We start from the raw sequence: 27917 nt of genomic DNA, 5'->3' as shown, positions 1-27917 counted from the left end.
TTTTTAAATAGAACTGATGCGCTTGACCCATTGACCTCGTACATATTTAACAATGGTTTCTTCCCCATAATCGTTTACGATACTCAAAATCAAGATAGCGCCGTGTGAGAGCATCAGCATCACATTTTCAAATTCATCAGTATATCAAGCTTCAATGTCGACAATTTTTAGTCAGGGTCAAAAGAGTTTTTTTTTTTATTTTTGTCATTCAAAGGTCAAAGTAAATTTTCTTGTGCAAATGAAGTCTATTTCTCAAACGCCAAGAAGTTGAGTTAGCGAGAATTGCCCTTACAGCACATCCTTGAGTGAAGCTCCCAAGTTATTTCTAAGACTCTGAATTTCATTCAAGCCCAATTGTTCAAGTCAAAGAATAGTCAAAATCACGGACAAATTTATCATTTATTGATCGCACAAAAGCTGGACATAAGGCAGAATGATTTAAACGAAGTAAAAAAATGTGAACAAAGAGGTTGTGAACTCGTCGATATGTTCCATTAAACCCACTCAGGAAATAATTGTAATTTTCTACATAGCAGATAGATATATGCATTTTATGCAACTTTCGTGACGAATTTATCCACAATTATGAACTTAGCGAAAGTTTGCTACAGCATCGTTAACGAACACGTTCCTTCCAAATCTGACCTGGGAACAGTTCAGTGTTTACCATTGTATACGGATATTTTTAATTCCAGCCTCGGAGAGACAATTATATAAAGAGTGCATCACCGATCAGGTTTCTTTCTCATGTCTACGTCTCCTTTACTCGCACTCGTCGACTCCGAGGATTGAATAAGTCCACTGAGGTCTTCTAATTTAATACCAGCTGCTTCAGCTAGTTGCGCTGCTTCTGATCTTGAAGTATTTCGACCCAACTGTGAGTCGACGAGTTGCTGTGTCAGCAGTTTCGCTAAACTTTTTTTGACGTCATCATCGTTCTTATGTGGCCCTGACCTTGACACGTCATGATTATCAATGTTCTTCGGAATGCGATCCCCACCGGTATCAGCATTTTTATTTGCAGCTTTAAAGTCTGTGGATTCCTTCTGTGAATATGCTCCATACCGATAGTCGACATCTTCAGATGGACGTGCTGAACTGTTTGGTGTAGTTCGCTTTAAAGTCCTTTCTGCATGACTGGGTGCGCCAGATCCATTTCTGCTCGATGTACCTTTTACTGAAAAGAGAAACATGTAGAAATAAATGGATAACATTATCATTTCAGAAGTAAATACAGAGTCGGAGAACTTGATAAAAAAGAAGATTATTAGCACTACTTCAAGTTTTTTTTTAAGTTTAAAAGGCCAATGTCGGAATATTTCTCATGAAATACTGCGAATTTTCAGCAAAATAAATATACCGTATTTGCTCGTTTTGTGGCCCGAGCCCATATTTTTTTCAACAAACTCACTAACCGGGCCCCTATTCAAACCGGCCATTATTCAAGCACGAGCGCTTGTAATTTTCTATCGTTACAATATTTAATACATTGTTATTTCTAGTTCTCAAGTATGATTTAAATGGGAATAACGAAAATTTTGACTTTTTCACCCATCGCCAGTACAAATCCGCAAAAGAAGAAAAGTTTTGTGACGCCCTATCAATATTGAAATGACGCACTTGGGCGTCGCGACGGCCAGTTTGGGAACCATGGTGTTACGTATCAATGCTATCTGTTATGTACTTGGACGCCTAACGTGTGAGTATTATCTACCGGCGCTTAGAATTCAAGAGCGTTGTGACAAAAGCGCTTCCTATTGTTCTCTACCACTGAAAAATCATCGGGCGGGTATGCAAGCACCGGCCCTTATTTATTTTTATGTTCTGTTCACACGGGCGGCTATTCAAACAGGCCTATAATCAAGTTCGGGCGGTAAAACAAGCATATACGGTATATAAAGAGTGAATATTGGCAAAAAGAATGTGTAACCACAAATTTCCCTCACTGCAAGTAGTACTTCTCATATCATACTTTTTCATTCTATGAAACTACCACCAATGCTCCCCAAAAAGGTCATTGAGAACACATTCTAGAGAAAACATAACTTTTGTGCAAAATGTTCTCGATTACTCAAAACTTTTTGGTGATAGTTAAGTTTTCATTTTCGTACAAGTAAGAATAAATATTTTTTTGAGTTACCCTGTGCATGACTTAATATAATAAATTGGACTGTTTACATAATTTATGAAACCTACCTGTAAATTCTGTGAGGTGAGCTCCTGTTGGTCCTTTTAGACCAGGTCTGCTTGGAATTGGTGCAACATTAACTTTAGGTGCAAGCTTTTCTTTCGATGTACCTGAATAAATATTTACAAAATTATTTGATACTGTAATCATGTTTTTCAATTTATAAAATAAAATGTTTTTGAAAGCCTGAGGGCAAACAGATACACAAGTTTGACTATATATATAACTGAGTATTGATTAGATAATTGTTTAGGATAGGATCAGAGATGGCCGAAACTATTATATTCCATTTTGAATACATTCTAAATTAGGGGCAAGTTCATGTGGGAAATTACATAAATCACTATATCTTCATGTTGATCATTTCTTAAAACAACATAAATAAGAAAGTCATTGTTTTCTTTTTGTATTGTTTGTTATCCGTTGAGATATTATATTGTACACTTTGATCTGGTTGTCTGACGGCTTGAAATCTTTAATTATCCGATTTTCTTTATATTGAATATATTGAATTTCAAATGGATTGGATTATTAGAATCATGCTTTTTTGATTTCTTGTCAAAATTCTGACTAAAATATTGTCATTGAAAGTCAAGAAATTTGGACGATCTTAAAAATACTCTCCAACGATCAATGAAAACTTTTCAAATGTCACAACCCCGTGATAATGAAGTGATGAATTTGTCTAGAATTGATAAGAAACTAACCAGAAGCTTTGCTTGAATCATTTGCTGATTGCTGAAGTGATTTTTGCATTTGTGAAAACAGAGCACCAAGATCTGAAAGTCGAAATTAATGAAATTAATCGAACGAGCAACTGATAGAAACTAAATTGAAATTCATAAACATGAGCAAAGTAAATATATATTTAAACCAAAAACTAGAAATCAAGAGTGAAAAAAAATCTCCCCCAAAAATGTCATTGCCAAGTTTTTGTAATAATTATTAATTGCCAAATTAACGTTTACTCAACGATAATAAAATAGGCATGATATAGTGTATGATTTGATACTTCTGATGTAAATATAGCATGCAATAAATCCACTTGTACGACTAATTACTCGATGGTTGATTTTGCATTTGATAAAATCATCTCCAGTGGTCAGAGTCAAAATTGGGGATAATTTTTTTATTTCCAAGAATTTAAAAATAAGAAAAATAAATCAAAACTTGCCGTTTAGCGAGCTATGTTCCTTTGAGTCTTTATTTTTCATCAATGCTGAATAAAGGGCCTGTGGATTTAGAGTACCAAGGAATTTCATACTCTCCGGATCTAACGGCATGTTGAGTGCTTCTGCTAATTGTGCCAGATTCATGTTTGGATGTTCTTGTTGCAGTTTCATTAAAGCTCCCAATTCGTTGGGTTTTGGCACCTGTTTTATAAAATTGAAAAATCAAGTATGGAGAAGGACTAAGAAAGATATTTCACATTATCAACGACATTGATTGGTAAATTCGAGGATTTATCTCTTGCACACTATTTCCCCAAACATGAAATTGGGTAGGGTTTGTGAAGCAAAAATATAATACTCCCTACATAAGAAGTTACTTGTTAATGCCTCGTTTGGGGAAATGGTAAGAATTAAAAACTCTTTTTTGAGTAAATTTCTTGCTATTTTGAGTGAGTTTCTATGACCCTGCCTAAAAAAAAACTTTTTACAAAAAGATATTTTTTTTTGATTTGATGTTTCTGATGGGTTGTCGTTTTGATATTTCGGGTTTGGGCCATAGTTACTGGTAGTCCAGTGGCCCTTTCAGTGTAAAAAGCTGAAGTGGAGGATATTTGTATATTTGCAGGCAGAACATATAAAACAACCCTTAAAGGTCCTTTTCGTGAATTTGCAGAATAAGGCATTGTATTTTCGATACAAACAAAGTATTTACCCCTCAGATATTGAAAAACATTCGGTTCGATTATTTTGTAAACATGTCATTACTAGGGCTGGGAATGGTTAACTGGTTAATCAATTTCAGATGGTTAACGGTTACGATTTATTTTAACCGTTAACTGACATCTCAGGTTTAAATCATCTTTATAATGTACAATTCTTTAAAAAATGATTACGTCATGGCAAATTCATCTTCCGTGGAATTTAATTCAAAAGAATATTGCTAACTGTATTGGTGATGACCTAATATATGTGAAAAAAAATTGAAGTTCCAAGATTGCTGATTATAAAAATTTGAAAATAAATAGTTATGAATCAGTTTTCGGTCGAAATATATTGTTCACGATTTTATTTCAAAATCATATATTCAATGTCAACCAACAAGTGCGTAGTTGATGCTGTTTTTCTTTATATATCTCAAAGTAGAATTTGCACATCAAACACTGAAAATTTGTCACATAAATGACATTTGATAACGAATAATGTCCTACCCATGTGACGTAACAAGCTAAAATCATAAATTATTATGTGAAACATCACGCTGCGGTTAACCGGTTAATTTTACCCGGTTAATTTTACCCGGTTAACAGGTAAGGTTTTTCCTCGAATTCCCAGCCCTAATCATTACCTCTTTAGTTTCTCGTGATCCCAAGTCTCTTAAATCTGTGTCTTTCGATCGACTTTCACTATTTGATTTCGAGTTTGGACCAGTGGGTATAAGATGTATAGGAGCTTTTCCTTCAGCCATAAGTCGCTCGTTTTCTCGCATTTCCTTTCGTCGCTTCTTACTCCACATTTCATGACAATCCTGCCATTTTGGAAAACTAAAAACGAAGAATCGTGTTTTGAGCAATAAGAGACACAAGGTGTGCGAATGGATCATTTTGCGGAAATTTTGTACTTCAAGATGGACTGTGGTTGTTTATTAGACCTATGTGTCCAAATATTGACTGTTGCTCTCTTTTTTTGGTAGCAATGGCATAATAACTTACTCTGGCATAGTCATACTAGTAGGATCAACATTCCGCAACCAAGGACAGTTGATTGCCTCTTCTGCAGAGAAGCGTTTCGCTGGATCAAGCATTAACATTTGGTCGAACAAATCAAGAGCGAGAGTTGGCAAACTGAAATATAAAGTAAAGAATATCATACTTCAGACTAAATAGATTCTTGAACCAAAATAAAGAACAAGTTCAGTGATTCTCAAACTCCCATGAACTGTCGTCCACTTTTAATGACTCACAATCTGCTTTACTTTGAAAATACAGGGCAGTTAATAGAGGGTTGCTTAACTGAGTTGGTATCACATGATGAAATGAATTGAGTATGCAATGCCAAACCCTAAAGACCCGTTGTATAAACCTTTGGAGATGCAAATTTCGGCACATGTCCACTAAATGTCCTAGGTACTTCTAGTTGGTGCGGCACAAACATTCTTGCATATGTCATTCCTAACACCCACCTAACTACGTCATCCAAAAATTATGTCACTACGACGTCACAATCATGTCATAGAGCAGGGATGGCGAACCTTTTTCAATGAATGGGTCAAAAACTATATTTTTATCGCGGAACAGAAGAGAGTGGGTCACAGATATTTAATTCACGTTTGTATCTATAAGAAACTTCTGAAACAAATCTTATAAGCTGGTGTTGGTCTAGTTTTGGGCTTTACTTATGCAGCACTTCTATCAGGGACTTTTTATGGCACTCGGTTTTATGATATTATGTTATTTATCATGAAATGCAAAGTTGCATCTAGCTCTCGTATAACCCCTAAAACAGGCTGCAGATGCACTTCCAAAAAAGACAGGCGTTGCGAGAAATGAACAGATCAATTTCATTGTTATGTCATGAATGATGTCAGGCCCAATAGCTGAATAACGGTACACAGCGGTGCATACATGCGTACAAGATTAGAGTTTTTGAAAATTACCATACCGGCCCGAAAATCAACATTTTGAATATGAGCGATCGCAGCCCTCCCTGACTGTCCAACTGACGGTACATTATAATAGTTTAGTTATTGTTAGATTAATTTAAGGCCGGTTTTATCAATTTTTATCACTGATATGTTAGCATTTTTATTCGTGCCTTCGCTTGGCGGGTCACAAATAAAACGCGGTGGGTCACTTTGTGACCCGCGGGTCAGTGGTTCGCCATCCCTGTCATAGAGCTTGCCAAAGAAAAGCTATGATCGCCCGAAATGGCATCTCCGTCTACAACGAACTCGCTAACCCCAGCAATCTCTCTCATATTGCGATCGTTACAAGAAAGCGAGAGAAATAGCTTGGTTGATTTTGGGTGATTGTCTGCATGTTTCAGACAACAATCTGTATACTTTAACCAGACGTATTTCGTCACTGTGATGATTTAGTGATGTCATTTTTGAATTGCGGGGGTTAAAAATTACGTATGCAAAAATGGATATGCCACGCCAACTAGAAGTACCGGTTTAATGAACAAGCTCCCAAATTCCACCTAACCAAGAGTATGACAAACAAACAGCACAAATACTCACAATGCAAATTCTTCTCTCAATCTACGTCGGTATTGTCGTTTTGGTTTCATTGTGTGAAAATGAGGCAGTTTAATAACGTCTGGCCACACAGCGGGGCACGGACTTCCACATACTCTGCTAATGCTCTCTAATTGCGTTATTTCTCTGTCGGCTTGAAATAGAGGCTTCTTAGTGAAAAGTTCGCCCAGAATACATCTTAAGAAAAGAAGTATCAGCTCCAACGAACAATGCAGATGTAAACATGGATGTAAAACCCCTCCAGGAGTATAATACATGGGGTAAAAAATGTCGAACCTCAAAAATCCTTGCGTATTAGTATATGCTTGTGGAAAATTTTGTTCGGAATTAAGGCGCGAAAGTCATATACAAAATATTATAAAAAATCATATTATTTATTTATAGTAGCATTCATTTTTAAAGTTTGTTCCAATTTCATTCTTCAACATATATATCTAGATTTAACACCAATCTAAATGCATTGTAGCTATAATTCAAGAACAGAAGCTTAAAAGTTCAGAACTCTACTAATAGAATAGACTGAAAATCTTCAACAGAGCTTAATCATTTTGTGGAACCTATGCAAAAACAACATGACCACAGCAGACACACACAGCCTTTATAGGTCACAGCGCATTGGCAGAATATCATAGTCTAGTGAGAGAGATGCAATCGTCAACCAACCAACACCATTCCCAAACACAAAATGATAGTAAAAAGTGCAAACTTAAGCTCTGGTTACAACATTCCACACAAGAGCTAATGTTAACATTGTTTTAATTATGTTACTTTTACTTTTCGTTATAAATGATGAAGGTGTATTGTAAAGTCAAACTAACGAAGCAGTATGAAGTAATAAACAACAAACCCGCAGCTCCAAATGTCAATTGCTGGTGTATATGTCTCCTCACCCAATAATAATTCAGGAGGTCGATACCATAGCGTTATAACACGATTAGTATATGGTCGCCTAAAAAAATGAAAAACAAAAATTAAAACTAAATAGCATATGGAATAATTTAAATACAAATGTTGGAATTCTATAACAGAGGGCCCTATAGAAAGTTTATTTTTGAAAAATAATTTTTGGATACATCATTGAAAATTGAAATGGTGTGTTTGATGCATGGTCGAATGATAAAATGTAGAATAGAACTTTTATGGGCACTTTAGAAGTATGTGTACCTGATGGAGGGAACTGATTTTGTTCGCCTACTTTACATCAAGTTGTGTGATAGGACGGAAAGCTACGGGCAGGGTGTATGTATATTCACTTGGCTAACATAGACAGTCCCCAAACTCATAATAAAACTAAAATAAGGAAAATTGGAATAAAATTATGCCCCAACCCTAACCTGGTACACACACTACGGGAGTACCCTTTCATGCGCATTAAAATATTGGACGATGCATCTGAAAAGATTAAAAGCTGAAAAACTTACATATACTATAAAACATTGGGTAGATTATGCATACTCTTTACAAATTGGAAAATAATAATAATATTATACTCACGGTTCCTCTGTATCATAAAATCTCGCTAATCCAAAATCTGCTAATTTAATTTCTCCTTTGTTATTTAATAAAATGTTAGAGCACTTGATGTCCCTGGAAATGAAGAAGCAAGATGATTTACAACTTGAAAAATTTATAATTTGAATTTATTTTTTAAATTGGTATAAAAGCGAATATCTAAAAATACCAATATAAAACACTCTAGAATTTCCAAACTGAACTTTCATACAGTATAGTCTGCATGGCAAAAAATAATAAAACATGTCACACATAATTTAGTTCAAACGCTTTCCGCTGTCTCCAACCGTCTGCAATGGTAGATAAAAAAACGAAAATCAAAATAAAATCTCCTGCTAAAAAACTTCCCATTTTCTATGTTTTAACAAAATTTCAAGTTACATGTCCAAAACATAGTTATCACAAAAAAAAATGAAAGTGTTCGTACCTATGTAGAAATCCTTTTTTATGACAGTGATTGAGACCATCCAATAATTGTCTCATAAATGATTTGACGTGATTTTCATTAAAATGTACGAGTCCAGACTCCAGTAATCCCATTAAATCGTGATCCATGTATTCGAATACAAGATAAAAAGCTCCTGGAATACAAAAAAAAATTAGAAGATTTCTGACCAGAGATGTTGGATCTAATTTTGGCCATGCATTTATAGATATTGAAGTCAATTTGGGACCCATATATTTATTAAACTACTCAGATTAGTATTTGGAGTCAAAATTTTAGATTTCCATGTTCAACAAAAACTAAAAACAACTGGACACCAATTGCCATAGCTTCAATTTTTTAAATTATTTTTTTTTATTTTAAAAAAAATATCTAAAATATTTTGTTAGAGTGTGGAGACTCCACAGACCGGGCTCACACACGAAAAAATAAAAACAAAATGTACCTTTATCTTTGCGAAAATCGGTAGCATCACTCTTATCCGTTAGTACGTCCTTGAGATACACAATGTTTGGATGTAATAACTGTCGTAATATTTTGATTTCTCTGACTGCTGTTATAGGAAAACCTTCTCGTTCATTATCAAGACGTACCTAAAATGTAGAAAAATGGCATAAATTTACCAAAAATAAATAAGAGTTGAGTAGAATTTGGAAATTGTTCTGAATATCAACAACCAAAATACTCATCAAATAGTAGGAGAAAGCAGTTTCAGCATTTTTGTTAACAGAACAAAATTAAATAACCATCAATGTTTTGAGAATGGAAATATGGAAAGAGTTTGAATTGCCAATATTGTCGAAAGACTTTCGAAGCGAGTATCACATGCTTCAACGCAAGAAATTTTGGTGCAAATTGACATCAACTAAAAAATTTCATATTTTTAAGCTGAAAATATAGACGCTCTTCACTTTTGATAAATTTTATAATCTTTATGCATATACCTAACATGTTTAGATAAACCGACAGCGAACTGAAAAATTTCGTACTCTGTCCAAAACAACAGCTGCTGCTTGTACAGAGCCTTGTTTGGAGAGAAAAGCTTAGAAACATGTCGAAAAAATGTTGAAGACTGACCTTCTTCAATGCGCAAACTGCCTTCGATTTCTTATCTTGTGCTTTATAAACTTGACCGAAGGTTCCTTCACCAGTAATAGATAATACTTCGTATTCGTCAACGCATCTCGTGCCCCAGTCATCATCGGTAGCACCAACTTCGCCAAACCTAGGTCCGCAGGTCCTGAGAAACAATATTCACATATATTTAAGGGTCTCTCGAAGTATGTAAATTAAGATGGCAGACAACTTGGTCTACATACTTCGGGAGTACCGTTTTAAGTTAGGTATACTATTCTAGCAAGAATGGAGGTAATTCAGATAAGATTGCCTTGGGTAGTCATTGGGATGGTATTGGGTACAATTATCTAAACCCCAAGTTTCAAGTATTTTTAACATGTCAATTTAGGATTAATAAGTAGATCCCCCTTACGTTTCAAGTCTCGCATGCAGTCATATTAGATTTAACAAGTAACAGTGAAATGAATAAATATGAATCACATTGCTGTCTGGAACTTCCATTTTGAATTAAACTAAGTTTTCGGAAAATTAAACTCAAATTTATTCATGCATTGACAATATTTACCTCGGCAACAATACATCCTATTTCAAATTATTGCTGAAAAAAGCCAGTTAAATTCAGTTTTCCCCACAAAACATTGTATATTGTATTTCACTGATATAACTTCTAATATAATATAATAATTTTCCCAAAAACAGGGTATACTTTAGCGACTCACTATTATTTTACGACTAACTTTCGCTTTCCAAAGTAACGTTACCTTGGCCTTTTTCTTCTAGGTTGTTCTTTTTCAGGCTGAGGTGGAGTTTTAGTTGGATCTTCCATATCTCGACTATCTTCATCACTAGGTAACACAGGAGGGAGAGGAAGATCTTGTAGCGAGCGTTTTACTGCTTTCGGTGGTGGTTCCGTTTTTTTCCTAAAAAATTATACAAGAAGAATTAGCTAATCTCACAATGGTAAAATATGGACTAAGTGTTTTCTGCAAGGTTCACAAGAACAGCTTATAACGAAAAATTCATTTCCATTACTAATTATCACTAATTAAACGCACCTACACCTATAATTTAACTTAAGAGCATAGACTAACGTAAAATAACCTTATTACATGCTTTGGTTTAAAAATTAATTCGTTACTCTTATGACTGACTATAGCCAATAGCAAACAATTCACAATTGGAACGAAGCTAAAGATATAGTAAACCCTCAAACCAAGTATAAGTTTTCTGGATAGATGAAGCGATAACTCCCTTTATAGCTTGATTTAGTCCAGCTGTACGTGTATTACCACGAAAAAGTCAGTTCAGGCCACCAAAAATTCTTATACAATTGTAATGGTCATATATTGATTCCTCCTCTCATAAAAAACACACAGAAAAAACTTACATTCGGGGGCTACTAATAGATTCTTGTTTGATATCTATCTTTTTACGCTCCAACGTTGAGTCGTTTGATGCAGGTGGATGATCGGTGCTTATAATACTGCGATCTAGAAGAAACGAATTAAAATAAGATAATAACAGGGCGATTATTTAATAGAAGTTGAACCAGTGTTTATTAAACTGGGGCCTTGGCAACCACCTAATTTATTTGACTCTAATGCATTAAACCCTTTACTTTTGTTTGCTGGATTTTAATTTAATGTGACAATAAATAAATGGTGGAAACATGTTAAAACTGAAACCAGAACATTCATAGAGGTGCTCAGGGCCACAGATATTGAAATTCTTTAGAAGAGGGCCACAGATGAAAGTTTGCACACCGCTGAGTCTGACGATTTTTACCTGTATCCAGTATTAGCCATTACAGTAATAATGAGAACAAAATAAAAATTTAAGCTTTACCTTCCAATTTAATATCTGATGTATTTGGAGGACTTCTGAGTTGATGATTCTGAAAAAAACAGTATCCCATGGAATTTTAATTTCTCTGTTATTTGAAAGTCTTGCTGCACATGAATGAGCGCATCACAAGTTCAAAGGTCAGGCTTTTTCAACCAAACACATTTCAACTTTCGTGTTGTTAGTGTGCAACAAGATTTTTAAATTGCATAGATTAGTCAACTTATCCTTGCACAAGACCAGGGATGGCCAATACCGAATAGTTCACTATTTCGAATACATTCGAAATTATTTTTTTCGAATATGAAATTTCGAATACTTCGAAAATAAAATCCACTAATTGAAGCTTATCTAAATGTATGTAGAAATTTCCATGCAATAAGCAATGGAATAACTGCTATCTACAAGTTACAACCTAGTTATATTACCAGGCATTTCATATTTGCAGAATATTGCAGTATATATTTCATATACCATGAGTCATGTTAACAGAATTAAATTAATACGGCAATAGTGGTATCGGTGATGGATTTGAATATTTGCGCAACACAAAATCATCCTAGTAAAACACCCATACTTTTAATTAAACACCAACCATTATCCAAATTATTTGCCGATAAGCGGGATAAAGTATGAGTTATTTTTCTGACTTGTGACAATTTTTTTTGTGAGTACAAAAATGCGAATCAAAAATTAATTATATTCGGGAACTTTACCACACATTTTAAGTCCGCAGATCGCCGTTGTATGTTTGAGTAATAATACTTTCATTATTTTATAAATAGGAATCAAAAACTATTTATAATCGGGTAGTTTATCACACATTCTAAGTTCACAGATCGCCGTTGTATTTTGTTAATACGAAAATAGGAATCAAAAATTAATATTAATCGCGAGTTTACCTCTATTTGAAATGCCTTACCGTGTTAATTTAATTCTATTATCATAACTCAAATGTTGGTAAATCGGGCAGTTTACCACACATTTTAAGGCCACAGATCGCCGTTGCATTTTAGAATTATAGTTTTATTATTTTGTAAATACGAATCAGAAATTAATTATAATTGGGCAGTTTACTACATATTTCATGTCCACAAATACCCGTGGTATTTAGTATTAATACTTTCATTATTTTATCAATATGAAAATAGGAATCAATATTTAATAATATCGGTCAGTTCACCACACATTTTATGTCCACAGATTGTCGATACAACCATGAGTTACGTTGAACAGAATTAAATTAATACAGCATGACATTTTAATAAATGCTGTTACCAGTCATGGATTGGATTATTTTGCGCAACAAAAATCATCTTGGTAAAGGATCGATACTTTTAACTATCGTTATCAAAATTATTTGCCAGAAATTATTTTCTAATAAATCGACTTGTTTTTCCAACTTGTGACAATTTATTGGATACGTAACAATTACGGCTATAAATACCGTATTTCCCGGCTAATAAGTCCACATGGCAAATAGGACTATGTCTATTTTTAGCACTCAAAAAAAGGGTTTTTCCATATAGGCCTCCAATAAGACGGGTAAAAAAATTGTGTCCCTGTTGTTCAGTTATCCTAATATGCGCTAATAATTTTATATGTTTAGAACCAGATCATTTAACTATATTTAACAATTGAGCGGTAAATTTAAGTTGTAAAGTGGCAGCCATTTTGGACAACCTATTAACCCGAATGTTGAAATAATTTTGAAATGTGATAAGTACTACACTGTACGTCCACGGGTAATTTCACAGCTGTGTTTTCCTGTCCCTGTCGTGTTCTGCAGAATCGGCAAAACGAAAGGGTCACAAATCACTTTATCTCGGTGGCCGTGTTTCTCTTTTAAAGTAACGATAACCGGCCTGCGATTAAATATCATGATTGGCAGACCCTAAGACCCAAATATAAGGTTACACAAATCATGTTTTTGAGAAGACTCATGCGAATAATAAGCAGGCCACATAGAAATAAAATAAACATACTTTCACAATTAGACGCCCCCACCCCGCCTAGAAAAGCGACTCGTTAGACGAATTTTTGACATAATGGAAATGAATTTGTAAATTAAAAGCCTCGTAGACGAATGTCGGCAATGTCCACCCGCGCAAACGTGCAAATATGTCGCAACACTATGCGGCGTACGGTCGCACAGGATAAACAATCAAAATGCCGATTCTATTTCATCGTCATTACAATACGTGAGACAGCGTAAAAAGTCGTTTGAAGATTCCCGTGAAACGAAACACCATGTTTACGGCGAAAAGTGGCTACTATTCGGAATTATTCGAAAATCAGCCGAAAAGGTATTCGAATACTTTGATATTCGAATACATTCGAATATTCGATTCGTTTTGGACAACCCTGCACAAGACACAATGGATTTTGAATGAAACTGAAGTTGAATGATTCAAATAGGTAAAAAAATTTGGAAAAATAATAAAAACAATAACCATAGTAGAAATATGTCTACGAAACATATTGTTCCATTTTCCTAAATGAATTGCATCTATATAACATAAAATAAATAAATATATTTCACTCCAAACAAGATTTTCTAATATTGTAATAAAACAAAAAGTTTTTACTTGATTGTATGATTCTCTGTTAGAAGTATGAACAGTAATTAATTCTTTCGACGACGACATCATAGGTTCCATTCTCCGTTCGAGTTGTTCATCAGCAAACTGCTGGTCATTGCTTAGAGCTGAAAATATAAAAATTTTGAGTAGGTAAGTAGGGGAACTGAACATTCTCTCTATAACAGGTGGTGTGATGATTTTACAATACACCAAGGTGGGCAAAAACTAGAATCACTTTGTGAAGTAACCACTTCAATCCAAACCATTATCAATCAGTGAGGCCTTAACTGAGCACTAGACTTGTCAAAAAAATGACGCAATGCTACATAGTAGAACGCTATAATTAACAAACAGCCAAATCCAGGATAAAAAATTGAGCGCCATAAGAATGAGGAAATATTCAAAAAATCATAAAAGCTTCTATAGACATCTTTTAAGTTGAACAATAAGAAATTGATTGGCTGCAGAAAAAAAGAAATTTTTTCTTAATTTTGTAAAATTAGCCAGCGGCACATTTCGTGTCCAAAAATTCAAAATATAAATAGACTTACTTATTTGAGTGTTATATTCCGGGATTGTGGGGTTCGCTGTCACAGTAACAAGAACATCACGATTTATTGCATTTGGCCTGGTTGGTTGTTGCATACTTGCCAACATCTGGTCGTGGATTCGATCGTCACGATCAAGAGAATTAGGCTGTTATAATAAAATAAAAATTGTTGAATGATAACCATTTTCAATCTTAATTATTACTTAAAAACATTTTTTGCTGTCAAAATTCAGTTTGGAAGTAAAAATTGTTGGCTTCTCTTAGTACAATCAAAACATTAAATTCCAACTCACAACTTCATTGAATGTTGGTCCTTCTGCACTGCTGGCTTCGCCTGAACTTTGATTTTTCTCAGATTTTCCTTTCTTTCGTTTTTTCTTTTTTCTTCGTTTACTGGAATGTTTATGAGATTTTCTTTTCGATCCTCGATCTTCATCAGCTGAAGAAATGAAAGAAGCTTCACGAATAAAATGATGGAAACCACAATGAATCAAAGCAGAGAAATACAACTAATTAATAAATAATAATTACCAAGAGGAGTCGACTCCGCAGCTGAAGCGGCTAATTCTTCTTCTCGCATTTTCTTACGGCGCACACTCAACTGTTCTGCGAGGCTTTCTACTGTCATTTGGGGATCTGAAAAAGGTAATTTTTCAAACATATCAGAATGTTAGAATATGACTATTAGAATAATTTCGTTGAAATTTAGATATAACGAAACAAAGAAAAGAATGAAAATGCCTTTTTTCTCAGGAGATATTAATTAAAAGTAGTAGTTTGACAGAAATCAATATAGCAACGTCTACTTTTTTAATGGAACAATTATCGCTCATAAATTCTTACGAAAAAAAAGATAAAAAAATAAACCAAAAAACACTTACTTGAACTTGTTTTCTTTTTCGAATCAGAACTTCGCTTCTGTAAAATATGAAGACATAATGAGAGTGGAATTACTTTATGTTCATTTTATAACGTCAAATATTATTATGAAATGAAATAAAAAATGTGCATCTAAGCAGGAATGTACCACTTCTGTGTAGAGAGTAGTATTGAAACAGTACCCATGAAAAGTTCTGAAAATACCAGTTCTGTGAAATTTAACTGTTAATCTGTTACGTGTGTAAATTTGAAAGAAACGAGTTCAAATAAAATTTAAGTTTAGGGATATTTGAGATACACCCTCAAAAAAAGGTATGGATAACAGATGATTAAAATCTCAGCATTGCTGGCCTTTCCTAAAAGTATATAACTATATAAATAAACAGGCATGATCTCACTTATTATCCATGCTTTTGTTTATCGTAAAAACAAAAAATAAAACAATTGTTACCGATTTAGAAGCATCCTTATGTCCAGCATTATTATTATCAGAATCACTTTCGCTTGATTCACTCTCTGATTCTGATGCAGATCTAAAGAAAATATAAAAAAAAAATTGAGTTGGGTTTGAAGTTTCGAGTTAATTATATATATAAAATTATTGTAAAATCAAATTTGATAAAATAAGTTACGAGTGAAAGTTCATGATTCACATTGAATTTTATAATTGACTGAATGAATTGAATTTAGACTTAATTTAGTCTACCAATTGTCATTTTCTAGTTAAAAATCGAAAGATTCGCAATGTGATTCTAGACTACCAAAACGCCACGAATACCTTACTGAGAGGCATATAGTTTGGAATTTCATAAATTTTCCAACATGAGCATTAAGGTGTTATAAATTCTACATCTGAAACTATGAAATTACAGTAAACAAAAAGTATATTTATTCTATAAAATAGAGAAATTCTACTTTACCCAGATTCTCTCTTCTTTGAAGATCTTGATCTTTTATGATGTCTTCGGCGTCGACTTTTACTACTTTGAAATAAGAGGGTAACACTCAAATACACTGATACGAAGGTCAAAAGGCCACCACAATAAAAGCGAAATTCCAGTCAAATACTGAAAGATTGTGCCGAATTTAAAATAACGATTCGCTAATGAATCATAAGAAGAAAACACAAATTGGGGTGAAATATTAGGCGCCATCGGTTTAAAATTTGAAAAATATTAAATGCAGTAGAATTTTGTCTTTCAAAATTTTAAATTGATTGGCAAATCAGTTGCAGAAAATAGTGATATTTTGATACAAAATTCAGTGATGATTTAATCTATTCAAACAGAAAGGAGTTATTTTACAGAATTTAGACAAAAACTCTTACTCTTTTCTATGTTTCCTGTTTCTTTTATGTTTTTTCCTGTGTTTATGTTTGCTTCGACTTCGACTGCGAGATGTGGATGGACTTCGAGAATTTTGACGCTGACTGGAACTTTCTGCTGCAAGGCCTGTAATATAGAATAACAATTTGACCTTGTGTCTAAGAAATTGTAGAGGCCAATAAGTTGCCATTAAAGGTTACACATCCCTTGTTTAAAGTATAGGTGTGAATAAGTGTCATATACAAAAGTAGAGGATGTTTGTACTAAAATTAAAACGGTTACCATAAACACAACATCCATTCTGCCAACTATCATAATAAGCTATGACGAGATCTAAATAAACAAATTTTCCAACATATTTTTTCAAATTTTATTTTAATATAATCTAAGTAATCTAACCAACAAATTTTATCAAGTCTCATTGTCCTTATCTTATCTTGTTATCTAATGCCCAAAGATAAATCTTTTCAAAATGATATAGGCAGATAGCTCTAAATGTCATCATTACTTTTTAAATAGAATATAAAATCTATTTTACTTCCTCCTGATTTGGATCCTATTAAATCTGCAGATGAAGGATGAACTTCAGAATGATGTAGAGATGGTGATGAAGGACGATCCCTTCCATTACTTGATTCTCTGAATCTAGCAAAGAAAATATTTTTTAATGGCTCATTTAAAACCAAGACTTTTTTTGTTCTAATTCACCATTATTATTCAAATAAATTATAATTATCTGACATTAACTTCTTTACAAAGCTATTATACACAACCTTATTAAATTTTGAATTATAAAATGTAAACGTACCCAGGACTGCGATCAAACGGACGCCCTTCTCTACCATAAAATGGCGGACTTCTAGGATGATGTTCATCATATCGCCTTGGTTCGTGAAAAAATTCATGTGGCGGAGGAGCGCCTGGAAAGTGCGATGGAAACCGTCCACGTATTTCGGGCGGGGTCAGTGACCGCCGAATTATGGGCACAGAAGGCCCTCTGTGATCTACAGGAAAATCCCTTCGATCTATAGGATAACCAGGTGATCTTCGCCTGGGTGGAAACGGGGGACCGGGGCCTGGTGGATGGGTGGGTGAATGATATCTGTTGTTCCAATACGGGTCTTCTCTTCCATGTGGGCCACGTGGTGGAGATCCTCGAAAACGTCGACCAGGTGGCACCATGTATTCACCTGGACTACGTGGCGGCCCTCTGCCATCTTCAAATGGTCTTGGATCATAATTTGGGTGTGGCGGAATTCCACTAGCATGAGTTGATGTGTTCATTTTTCTATCGTCACTGCTTCGTTCCGAAGAGGAAGTTTCAGTCGTTTTGGAATTATGTTTCTTTTCCTTTCTAGATGATGATTTGCTATCGTTTTTTCTTGTGCTGGCAGGTGATTCTTTTCTTCTGCGTTCACTCTTTTCTGGAGTGTATCTCCTGGACTTTTTGTTGCTTTCACCATGAAACGAGTCTTTTTCCGCATGCGAGGTTTCCCTTTTTTGTTTTGAATTATCACCAGATCTATCTCGATGCACAATGGAATCAGAATTTCCACTTTTCTTTTTTATGACAACTTGGCGTGAACTGTCCCTTTTATAATTTGAGGATTTTGATTTGTCTCTTTCCGATTTACGAGAGGAATTTCCTTCTATGTTTTTTGACTCTTTCCTATCACGTCTTTCTTTAGATCTATTATTTGAATGTGAAACGCTAGATTTCCGTTCTTCAAAACTTGAATCTCTACGACTAAAACTTTTTTTTCTTGGTGAAATAGACGCTACAGAGTCAGGTCCAGATTCACTAGTATTATCTTCATAAGCAACCAACGGCTTTTGCAAAGGAGTAGTAGCGACGATTTTTGAATCACGCTTGCTCTGGCGATCGGATCGATCAGATTTTTGTCTCGAATTAACACTTCTACTCGAGGGCATTTTTGCGAATTTCACCCTCAACAAAAAGGCACGGTGACATTTGATTTGGGTAAACTCGAGACATATCTAGTTACCAATCATTTACAAGTAAATTACATTTAGAGCCTGAAATGGATAAATAATAAAAAAAATTTTCAAGATATTTGATTTGTAATTTAATTGCCAACCTCTGCCATTTCTATTCCCTGATATTATAGTATTAAGATAAATTGAGGTGAGGCCGTATAGTTTTGAACAATCTAGGCTAGACTAACCTGACCGATCTTATTCTAGGTAAAAGTACGAGTACTGCTATTTCTTACTTTCTCGTTTCTATTAAAGTTGATAGACCACTAATGATAATGATAACACCTGCTATTCTTTTTCAGTGTACCTACATTTCGAACCATGAGATGGAATACGACAGTTTGCAGGTTTTATTTTCAGTTACTTTGGGGGTTGTTTTATAATAATAATATACAAATGCATGTGGATTTATATGACACTTGGGAACAGTTAGTCCGTAAACATATTTTGTGCTCGATTAGTTGAGAAAGTGGAACGAACAATAAATTAAAAGTTGATTTACTTCAGTTATTGGTTATAATAAAAATTCACTTTTCCAAAGTTTTAGTTTATTTTTGTCCGTTTTCAGGGTACAGTACCGGTCTGCCGGTACTTGATCACTGTAAGAAACAACGGAAGAGTCTAAACAGTACATATTAAAGATCATATATAATTTCTCATATCTGACTAATTGGATACATCATACCTATTGAAAGCTTTCAAACATAGACCGAAACAGGTAACATAGATACGGTACCGGTAAGTTACATATAAAAGATAATATATAACTAATATATCGAAGCTAATCATGAGTTTTTCTGACCTAATACAAAATAGGTAACTAATTTCATTCTCTACTCTCTTAATTGAAGCCATAGATTGCTATTTTCAGCCGATCTAGTCGGATATAACGAACGGTTGACTACAACAGAAAGCCAGAGCAACGCCGACACCGCCAAGGCCGATGGACGGAGTACTAATCTGCTTCGTGAAAAAAAATTTGCGATTGACGGCTAACATTTGAGAAAAGAGTGTTGCCAGATTTGGTAGTGCGTCATACAAAGTTTTGAAGAAGAAAGAGAGAAGGAGATTTATTTCCACAAAACTATGTTAATTAAAAAAAGACAATAGTACAGATTTTTATGATATAACAGTGCAGTGAATATTTAAACATTGAATTGCGTTGGTCAGTATACAAAATCTTAACAGGTTCTCAAAGCTCCTGACTATTTAATTCACGCTGTGATCAAACGAGAGCCGTTCTGATCAAACTGTCGGCATGGATTACCACAACATGAAATTATAAAATAAAGACAGAAAATGAGTCGGCTTATAAAAATAATTTTCTGCTATTCGACACTTTACATCAGATTTGTTGTATAGTTCGGAGGGCATGTGTAAAATTGTATATATCTTATACTTTACTTTAATCAAATACAATACTGATAACATCCACAGAACCTGGTTCCGTATAGAAAAGAGAAAAAGAGAGAGATATTCATTGTATTGTCAACCAAAATACAAACAGTCATCAATACAAAAAAATGTAGCGAAAAAAATGCCTTGGTATGGACAGGAAAGAGTGATACGACCATGCGGCCATCGAGGTCAACTCCTACCCTATTTGCTGATATGATTCGGTTTACAATTTTACATTGAAAATGACTATTAGAAAAGTTGGTAGTAGTATATATTTACGGTCTGTCAAATAATACTTTAACAAATTCGATATACGGTAAATGCTCGTTTTAACGCCCGGTCTGGATTAAGGGCCCGTTTGAATAGCCGCCCGTGTGAACAGGACATAAAAATAATAAATAAGGGACGGTGCTTGAATACCCGCCCGGTGTAAAAGTTTTTTTTTGCGGATTTGTACCTGCGGTGCGTAGAAAATGTCAAAATTTTCATTATTCTCGTTTAAATTATACTTGAGAACTGGAAATGACAATATACATACAGTATTAATTATTGTAACGATCGATCTTATCTACCGGTATTTTTTTGTGTAATTTTACTTTAAAAACAACAAGCGCCCCTGCTTGAATAAGGGCCGGTTAGTGAGTATGTTTAAAAAAATAAGCGCCCGGGCTATTAAACGAGCAAATACGGTAATCACAAAAAAATTCACACTGGGGGAGGGCATGTTTTGTTGAGAACTCATTTACACAAGAAAATTCCATGGGTTTCAAATGATGGTAAACAATAATATATACAAACATTCATCTATTACGAAAAGCACTCCTCTTTTTCTTCAATCAAATTAATTTAAAAAAACAATTAAATTATGTTAATGTTATGAATATGTCTTTTTTAGAATAAATTCCCAACCCTAATCAGACTAATCCAAAATTTATCCTCATACTAATCAGATTACGTTTTGTAAATAGACAGTAAATAGTTTTCTATAAACTTAGAGTTCAATAAAAAAAGAGCCTGTGTCAATTTATGTATTTATTCACGTGTTGTATTGGGTGGTAACTGACTCAGAAGAATGTAAATGGTTGTATCGTTACCTCATACCATTTTATTCCGCTCATTTTCTTATTAATGTATTTTATTTGATGTGTTTTCTGGTTGACGAAACAATAAATTCTCGCTTTCTCTCTCGATATATGAAAAAAGAAAAAAATAAAGATGTTTATATACTGTATATCAGTGGATGGTGGGCTCAAAAAATGTGGTAAAATGTATCACCAGCATGACAAAAGATTGAATGCAGAAGTAGAAATGTCAGTAGAATTACTAACCTATTTAAGTAAGTAATAAAATATACTATATGGGAGCAGAACACAAGGGACACTTCCAATTGATCACTATGGCAACATTAATACTTAGAAGAAAAGAATGCTAACATGATAAGCAACAACGAAATGAACTTTTTTTACTGCAGTCATCCAACGTCTAAATCAAAGATCAAGAACGAAGCCACTGATTATCACGACATTCCAAGAACAGGTTCGCACGAACCCTGTGCAAAACCCGAAATTATGCTTGCTTCGTTTTATTGACACACCCTAGCCTAGTTTATATATCTGCTAAATAATCTGCATATGTTTGTATTCGTAACTCCTTCACGCACTTGGCATAGTTCGCATGAGATATTCCAAGTTCAAGAATATTGCGCGATTGAGTATCTGGAGAAAATCGTGTCTTACTTATGACGTCATAAAATAGGTTCGATGCGAAGATCCGTATTCGAAAATATTCTAAACTTGTTCTAATGTTATCCGAACTCGTTATTTTATATTATTTTTTATTCCGTCGATACCTCAGGAGGTTATAATTATTAAGGTTATGACGTCACAATTCCCTATTTTATTCTCAACTTAATTTTAAATCGAAATTAGTCAAAATGGGTTATGATGCGGTAACGTTTAATTTCCCGTTCTGTAATATGCTGTATAAAACAGCATTAAATGAGGCGAAATAAAGTCGGGATCGCCGATTCCGATAGTTTATTCAACCAATCAACCAAACGAATTTCCTGTGGAAGAAAGAAACGAAGCAGAGAGAATAAAAAGAGGGTGAGATATCATTAACATTATTACATGACAATTTCATAGATATTTTATGCGTCTGGTAGTGTGCAGATTGGTGGAATAATCTTTAGGCTAGATGATTTACGTTAGTCTAGAGTTACAATTGGTCTACTAATGGCTTTTGGACCAATTTTTCAGGCACCATCTAGTTTGGTTTGCCATTTTGTGCTCTACATTTTGTGCGCTACATTTTGTCTATTTCTGAGTATCCGCTAGTGGGCGATAGAGATAGATGCAATGTATCGTTTGTAATGTTGTTGTTGTGGTGAGTTTTACATGGCATATTGTGTTGATGTTCGTTTCAATTGCATTGGCGTTTGACTTATACTGGATTGTTAGTCAATGCAAAGGACATCACAGTCAACTTCCGTAGTCAATTTCGCCGGCGCTATCACCGATTCTAAATATGTCCTCGTTTTTACAATTGACCTTCTCCATCTTACCAATTAATTTATTTGTCTCTGTTTTATGAGTCTTACAATCACCAAAAATAGAATGAAATGGGGAAAGGAGTAGGATCCTAACATTGCAAAGAATTAGGCATTATGGTGAATTCTACATCATTGATAAATGATCGGCGCTAATTACCGATATACGCTGATATGATGCGTCGTAGCGATTCGCTTATTTTTGTCGAACTAGACGACTAGAGGATAATCACTACGCAAGATTGCTAGCGCCGTCGCAGGCATTTTTTTCGAAGGTGCAACAAAGTCGCGTTTAAGCACATCGAGAGATGAAACAACGAATACATCTGAAAGGTAGGCTACATTTTACTTGTGACTAGAATGTCTGAGACTACACCACTTGGACACGTATTCCCAAATCAACATGATTTGAGTCGATACATTTTGTTATATTTTTGTTAGATAGAATATACAAAACTGTATGAATGTTTCTAACAATACTGTATGTGAGCGGCATTCACTTAGTTTTAATTATATTTCTTGGAACCTGAATGATTATTGTAATCTAAAATTGATGTGAATATTTGGCGAAGATATAAAATATAGTTCATCTTCGAGCTAATTGCATTAATTGTACAGACTTCCAAGACGCAATATTACGAATGTGGACTATTGCGTACAATTGCAGAACAACTGATTTACCAACTGAACCCAATAGGACAAAACATACGTTTTGAGTAAATCTTATATATATCAGGGGCGGCGCGTGGTCATTTTGACAACCGGGGCAAGCTACTTCGGGACCAAGTCACCCCCATCTACGGGGACAGGATGAGCGCTGTAAGTTCTCCCATCATTTTGTGAGTATAAAAACCATTCCATCGGTAACAACCAATCGGCAAAAACGACAATTTTTAACGATAAGAAAGTGTCTTTAAAACCGGTCCAAGTCAGGGGATTAATAAATATAGACAGAGTTTATTTTGAAACCTCTTTCAAAAGGAAAGGCAATATTTACCCAGATGAATACAATGACATATTAACAGAAACTTCGGGAAAGCAGACAAAACCTAAAATAAGGTTTAAAACGTCACTATGAAGAAAGGAAAGTAATGCAAATATAAGGACATGCGTCGCTCACTCATAGATATATATGCTGCTTGACTTCTACTGCTTGAACATATATGCAACACGCCGCGGTTTCTTGGAAGCAAAATGCTCAATAACGCGCTGATTAAAGTCATGCATCCCAGAAATAACGTCTCTGTAAATGGATAAAACAGCCAAGGAATTTAATCTATCTTGCTTCATTGTGCTTCTGAGATACGTTTTAATACGCTTCAGCGTGCTGAATGTTCGCTCTGCGTGGGCGGAAGAAATAGGCATCGTCAAAATGATGTCCAGAAATTTTGCAGACGCCGCAAAGGTAGTTACTAGAGTGTTATCTATGAGGAACCCATAGAGCGCGCAAGTTGATGTGATGTTCAAAAAAGTTTGATTGGTGTATATACATCGCAATTCATTTTCCAATTTACCCACGTTTATCATAGGGTAAAATTTGGAGACAGTAGCCAACAAATGGATGGGAAATTGACGTGCAAATTTTGAAAAATTTTTGGGGTTCATCAAGAGAACGCGGCAAGGTGTTCAGTGCGCAGACGATCGCCTATTTGAATCACCAGAATGTCACAGCATTCCTTTGCAGACAAAATCAAACGCTGCGTTGTTTGCCCGCGGCGTAAAGAAGCACTCCATGTGTCGTCGTATTTTATTGTTTCCCGGATACGAGATACAGCATCGCAGAAGTCTGAGATACACGACTGCACAGACGCTCCATCCATTAGACTTGACTGCAATGCGCCGTATAATACATCCACGTGATAGAATATTGTGGAGAAAAAAGCGAGAAAAAATGAAAACTCACCATCTTCTAGCAGACGCTTTAGACCTGCCGCCTCCCTCACAGAGCGTTCGTCCCAAACCGGAGAGCTCTGAATGCCATTGAAACACTCAATGAGCTCAGACCTAATTTCGGACACGCCCTGCACCACGCGTGATTGGAAGTTCCAACGTGTTGGTGCACAAGCTGGGAGACGGCGGCTACATATCTGGCGAAGGAGGTCAGAGCGCTTCGGCGAAACGGAAAAAAATGAAGAAAACCCCGAAACATTTGCAAAAAATATACGGACGAGAGGGGTATCAAGACACATATTTTTAATAACGAGGTTAAATTGGTGTGCATAACAATGTAAAAAATGCGCATGAGGAAAATCTCTTTTTTATATAAACTTGAACACCATGTTTCGACCCAATCATGACTGCCGCGCCGTCATAAGTTTGAGCTATCAATTTTGACTTCGCGTTGTAAGGCTGTAACACTTCTTTCAGTACAGCCGATATCCCGCAAGCCGTGCGATCAACGATTGGTACAAAGCTGTGAAATCTCTCGGTAGGTTTACCATCTTTCACAAACCGAAAAATCACAGCCAGTTGGGAAACGCACGTGATGTCAGTTGTCTCGTCAGACTGAATCGAAAGGAACTGGCAATTCTCAATTTCCAGAGCCAAATGTTGTAAATAAATTTTATACATTGAGTCGAGCAAATCATTTTGGATATCCTTAGATGTCCCTTTCGAAACAGTTGCGGCATCAAGATGATCTCTCAATACTGTATCTAGGGATGCGGTGTATTCCACCATATCCAAAAATACCCCTCTATTTGAAGAGCCAGCCCGTTCATCGTGCCCACGGAGGGACAGCTCGTGACAACCAATGAACTTCAAAACATCTATCAATCGACCGAGAACATGGCGGTTTTTCTCGACGTTTTGGTTGTGCCGACGAATAGAAACCACGTGTCCTTCATCCAACTGTGCTGCAATATTAACATTTCCGAATGTTCGGTATTTTACTGCGTTGTCCAGATGCTCCATAGAAAATTGATGATCCCTGGCACGCTCGGAAAGATGTTTAAGATCTCTAAAACCAAATTTACACCAACGTGAGTCACGGGCGGTAGCAAAAAGTAGGTAATAAAAACAAAAAAGTGCATTTTTGTCCTTGCTGTAACACAACCATTCGTGTTTTTTATACCAAGTTTCTGCGCAGAATGTACGCCGACGCTTTCCTCCGTCATGGGATTGTTCCAGTGAACAATTTTTTGGTTGATAAGGCCCAAGACGTTGTATCTCTAATTTTTGTTCCAGCGGCAGCTGCGAAAACGGAGTGCGAAGTAGTGCATCAACCTTATTCATTATGAGGTAAGGCTAAGAAATGCGAAGCCGGAAAGAAGTGAGGAGCTCGAAAGGAATGTGGAAAATCGAAAGCAAATGAATCTAACTGATTCAAATAGCGAAACAAGCGACAAAAACGAAGGCGAGGAAACTATCAACTCTTCAAGCAACCAACGAACGAGAAGGAATGCGTGAATATGTCAACACGTTGTTGTAAGAAACGTCGGCATTGTGTCGTCATAATTTCGGGGCTAGCCCCGATCGGCCTCGATGATTTAGTAAAAGAAACAGAAAACAAACGAGACAAACGCGGCGAGTGGAAGATAAAAGAGAGAATACGATATACAATGAGCAACCGGGGCAAAATCGGCGTCGCCCCGTCGACGTTCGGCGAAGGCTTTGCGAGCGAAAAATGAACCATGTCGGGAGAATATGGCTAGTGTAGACAGTCTGTGCAACCGTTATTGAGGTATTTTTCGAATATTTTTTATTATACCGAAAAAACAACCGGGGCATTGCCCCGGTTGGCGCTATTGACGCGCCGCCACTGATATATATATATATCAATAATGTGATTCCAAGGCATTCTGTTTGGTTAGGCATTGTCGGACGTTTTGTTCTTTTCGACACAACAAAAAAAATGATGGGAGTGGAGTCAAAAAATATTGTAAACCTTTAACGCAGCGTTTCCCAACCTTTTTTTGGCGCGGACTATTTTCTCACCGTCGTAAACCTTTGCGGACTCAAGGTTGTTTATTGCAACCGTACTCTCTGTGAAGAAGCAATAAAACCAAACACAACAGAATTTTAACGGATTTCAAAATCGATAATTCGCCGCAATTACGCGTTCGTTAAGAGCCGACTTCTTTAGTGTATAAATGATCTTTTCTGTCGTACAATATTCAGTCCATGACAACGACGAGAATTCAAAATGTCATTCTATTTTAATTTAATTGTGTTTACGGTAGCGACATCGTCGACTTACGACAAGATGAAAGAATTACTTCTTCAAAATGCCACGGCAATCTCCGAACATAATAATGTGATAATATATTGCCCAATTATATTTAGTTTCGGTGCATATTTTTTGCGATCTTGCGAGTTTGTTATCGTCGTTAGAAAAATCCTACTATCTATTATCCTACTAAAATATATTTAAAGTATATTAGTAAATCAAAAATACATATTCATCGCTTTGCTTTTTCATTAATTTAATTGTGATCATTTTATTCTGCGGTTGTGTTGACGAAATAAAAGCATTAGGCCTACTAGATATCATGACAATCCGTGGACACAAAAATGCGTGGTGAAGTGCCCGATTATATTTTGTTTTGAATTGGTATTTTTGTGAATTCCTGAACGGCGTTCCAGTACTGTACCTACCAATGTGGAGGCAATAAGGCAAAGAATCCTAATGGAAAATGCCCTGGTACGTATAGCCTACTACGGTAGCACCCGAAATTTTGCGATTTGCAATGTCTAAAAAAGCGTTTTTAATCGGTCGCGGACCATCATAAAACACAACTTATGGTGTTCTCCGTTTTATTTTCAGTATTTTGTATTGCCGCTTTTCAAATTAGAAAATTTGGGTTGCCACCAGAAAAAAAAATATTCCTCGTTGTTCGAACTCGATACTCACTTGGGTATCTATCTATCCACACGTGTGCCGTCTCGTCGGAGTTGTGAATCCAATGGTTTGATTAAGCGACGCGCAAGTGACCTGTCGCGTCACCTGTTACCAAATTTTCGAATAGTAAATTGCTATTCTAATAGTTGAATATTCGAATATATGCCCAGCCCTACTCCGTAACCAGTAATTATTGACTCAATTAATGTTATGTGAATAAACTTGCTTTTTATGTTTTATGTAAATTCTACCGCAAATCGTAACTTGGCTGATAGTTGGGTTTTGCGAAAACGTTTGCCGTACGC

At 35.4% G+C, this 27917-nt stretch overlaps 2 protein-coding genes across 4 annotated transcripts in view; one reads left to right on the top strand and one right to left on the bottom strand.

Moving 5' to 3' along the window:
• Nucleotides 1-380: 380 nt before the first annotated feature.
• On the bottom strand, nucleotides 381-18881 carry LOC120343145 (uncharacterized). 3 transcript variants are annotated; one of them, XM_039412265.2, is made up of 25 exons: nucleotides 17637-18881; nucleotides 17367-17473; nucleotides 16831-16954; nucleotides 16424-16486; nucleotides 15955-16036; nucleotides 15506-15542; nucleotides 15156-15260; nucleotides 14918-15081; nucleotides 14626-14770; nucleotides 14081-14199; nucleotides 11496-11544; nucleotides 11038-11140; nucleotides 10412-10570; nucleotides 9651-9813; nucleotides 9019-9166; nucleotides 8556-8709; nucleotides 8111-8203; nucleotides 7464-7565; nucleotides 6599-6793; nucleotides 5070-5201; nucleotides 4706-4901; nucleotides 3363-3561; nucleotides 2896-2967; nucleotides 2197-2298; nucleotides 381-1177 (listed from the first exon to the last, which is right to left on the bottom strand). In XM_039412265.2, the coding sequence occupies exons 1-25, from the start codon at nucleotides 18758-18760 to the stop codon at nucleotides 726-728; spliced, it is 4389 nt and encodes a 1462-aa protein (XP_039268199.2). In that variant the 5' UTR covers nucleotides 18761-18881; the 3' UTR covers nucleotides 381-725. The 3 variants fall into 3 exon arrangements, with proteins under 3 accessions (XP_039268199.2, XP_039268207.2, XP_039268215.2); XM_039412273.2 differs by having other exon boundaries at nucleotides 16424-16483; XM_039412281.2 differs by having other exon boundaries at nucleotides 14918-15063; nucleotides 17637-18880.
• A 3276-nt stretch (nucleotides 18882-22157) lies between these two features.
• LOC120341303 (uncharacterized) overlaps nucleotides 22158-27917 on the top strand; it is a 35545-nt gene continuing 29785 nt past the window's right edge. Inside the window, exon 1 of the mRNA XM_078117525.1 lies at nucleotides 22158-22329. Coding sequence (XP_077973651.1) covers nucleotides 22222-22329 — 108 coding nt within the window. The 5' untranslated portion in view covers nucleotides 22158-22221. The remainder of the gene's footprint in view (nucleotides 22330-27917) is intronic.

Source organism: Styela clava, chromosome 1, assembly GCF_964204865.1.
Source record: "Styela clava chromosome 1, kaStyClav1.hap1.2, whole genome shotgun sequence".
In the NCBI taxonomy this organism is placed as follows: Eukaryota; Metazoa; Chordata; class Ascidiacea; order Stolidobranchia; family Styelidae; genus Styela; species Styela clava.
The sequence above is the reverse complement of the archived record's forward strand: the minus strand, read 5'-3'. Positions and strand labels throughout refer to the sequence as shown.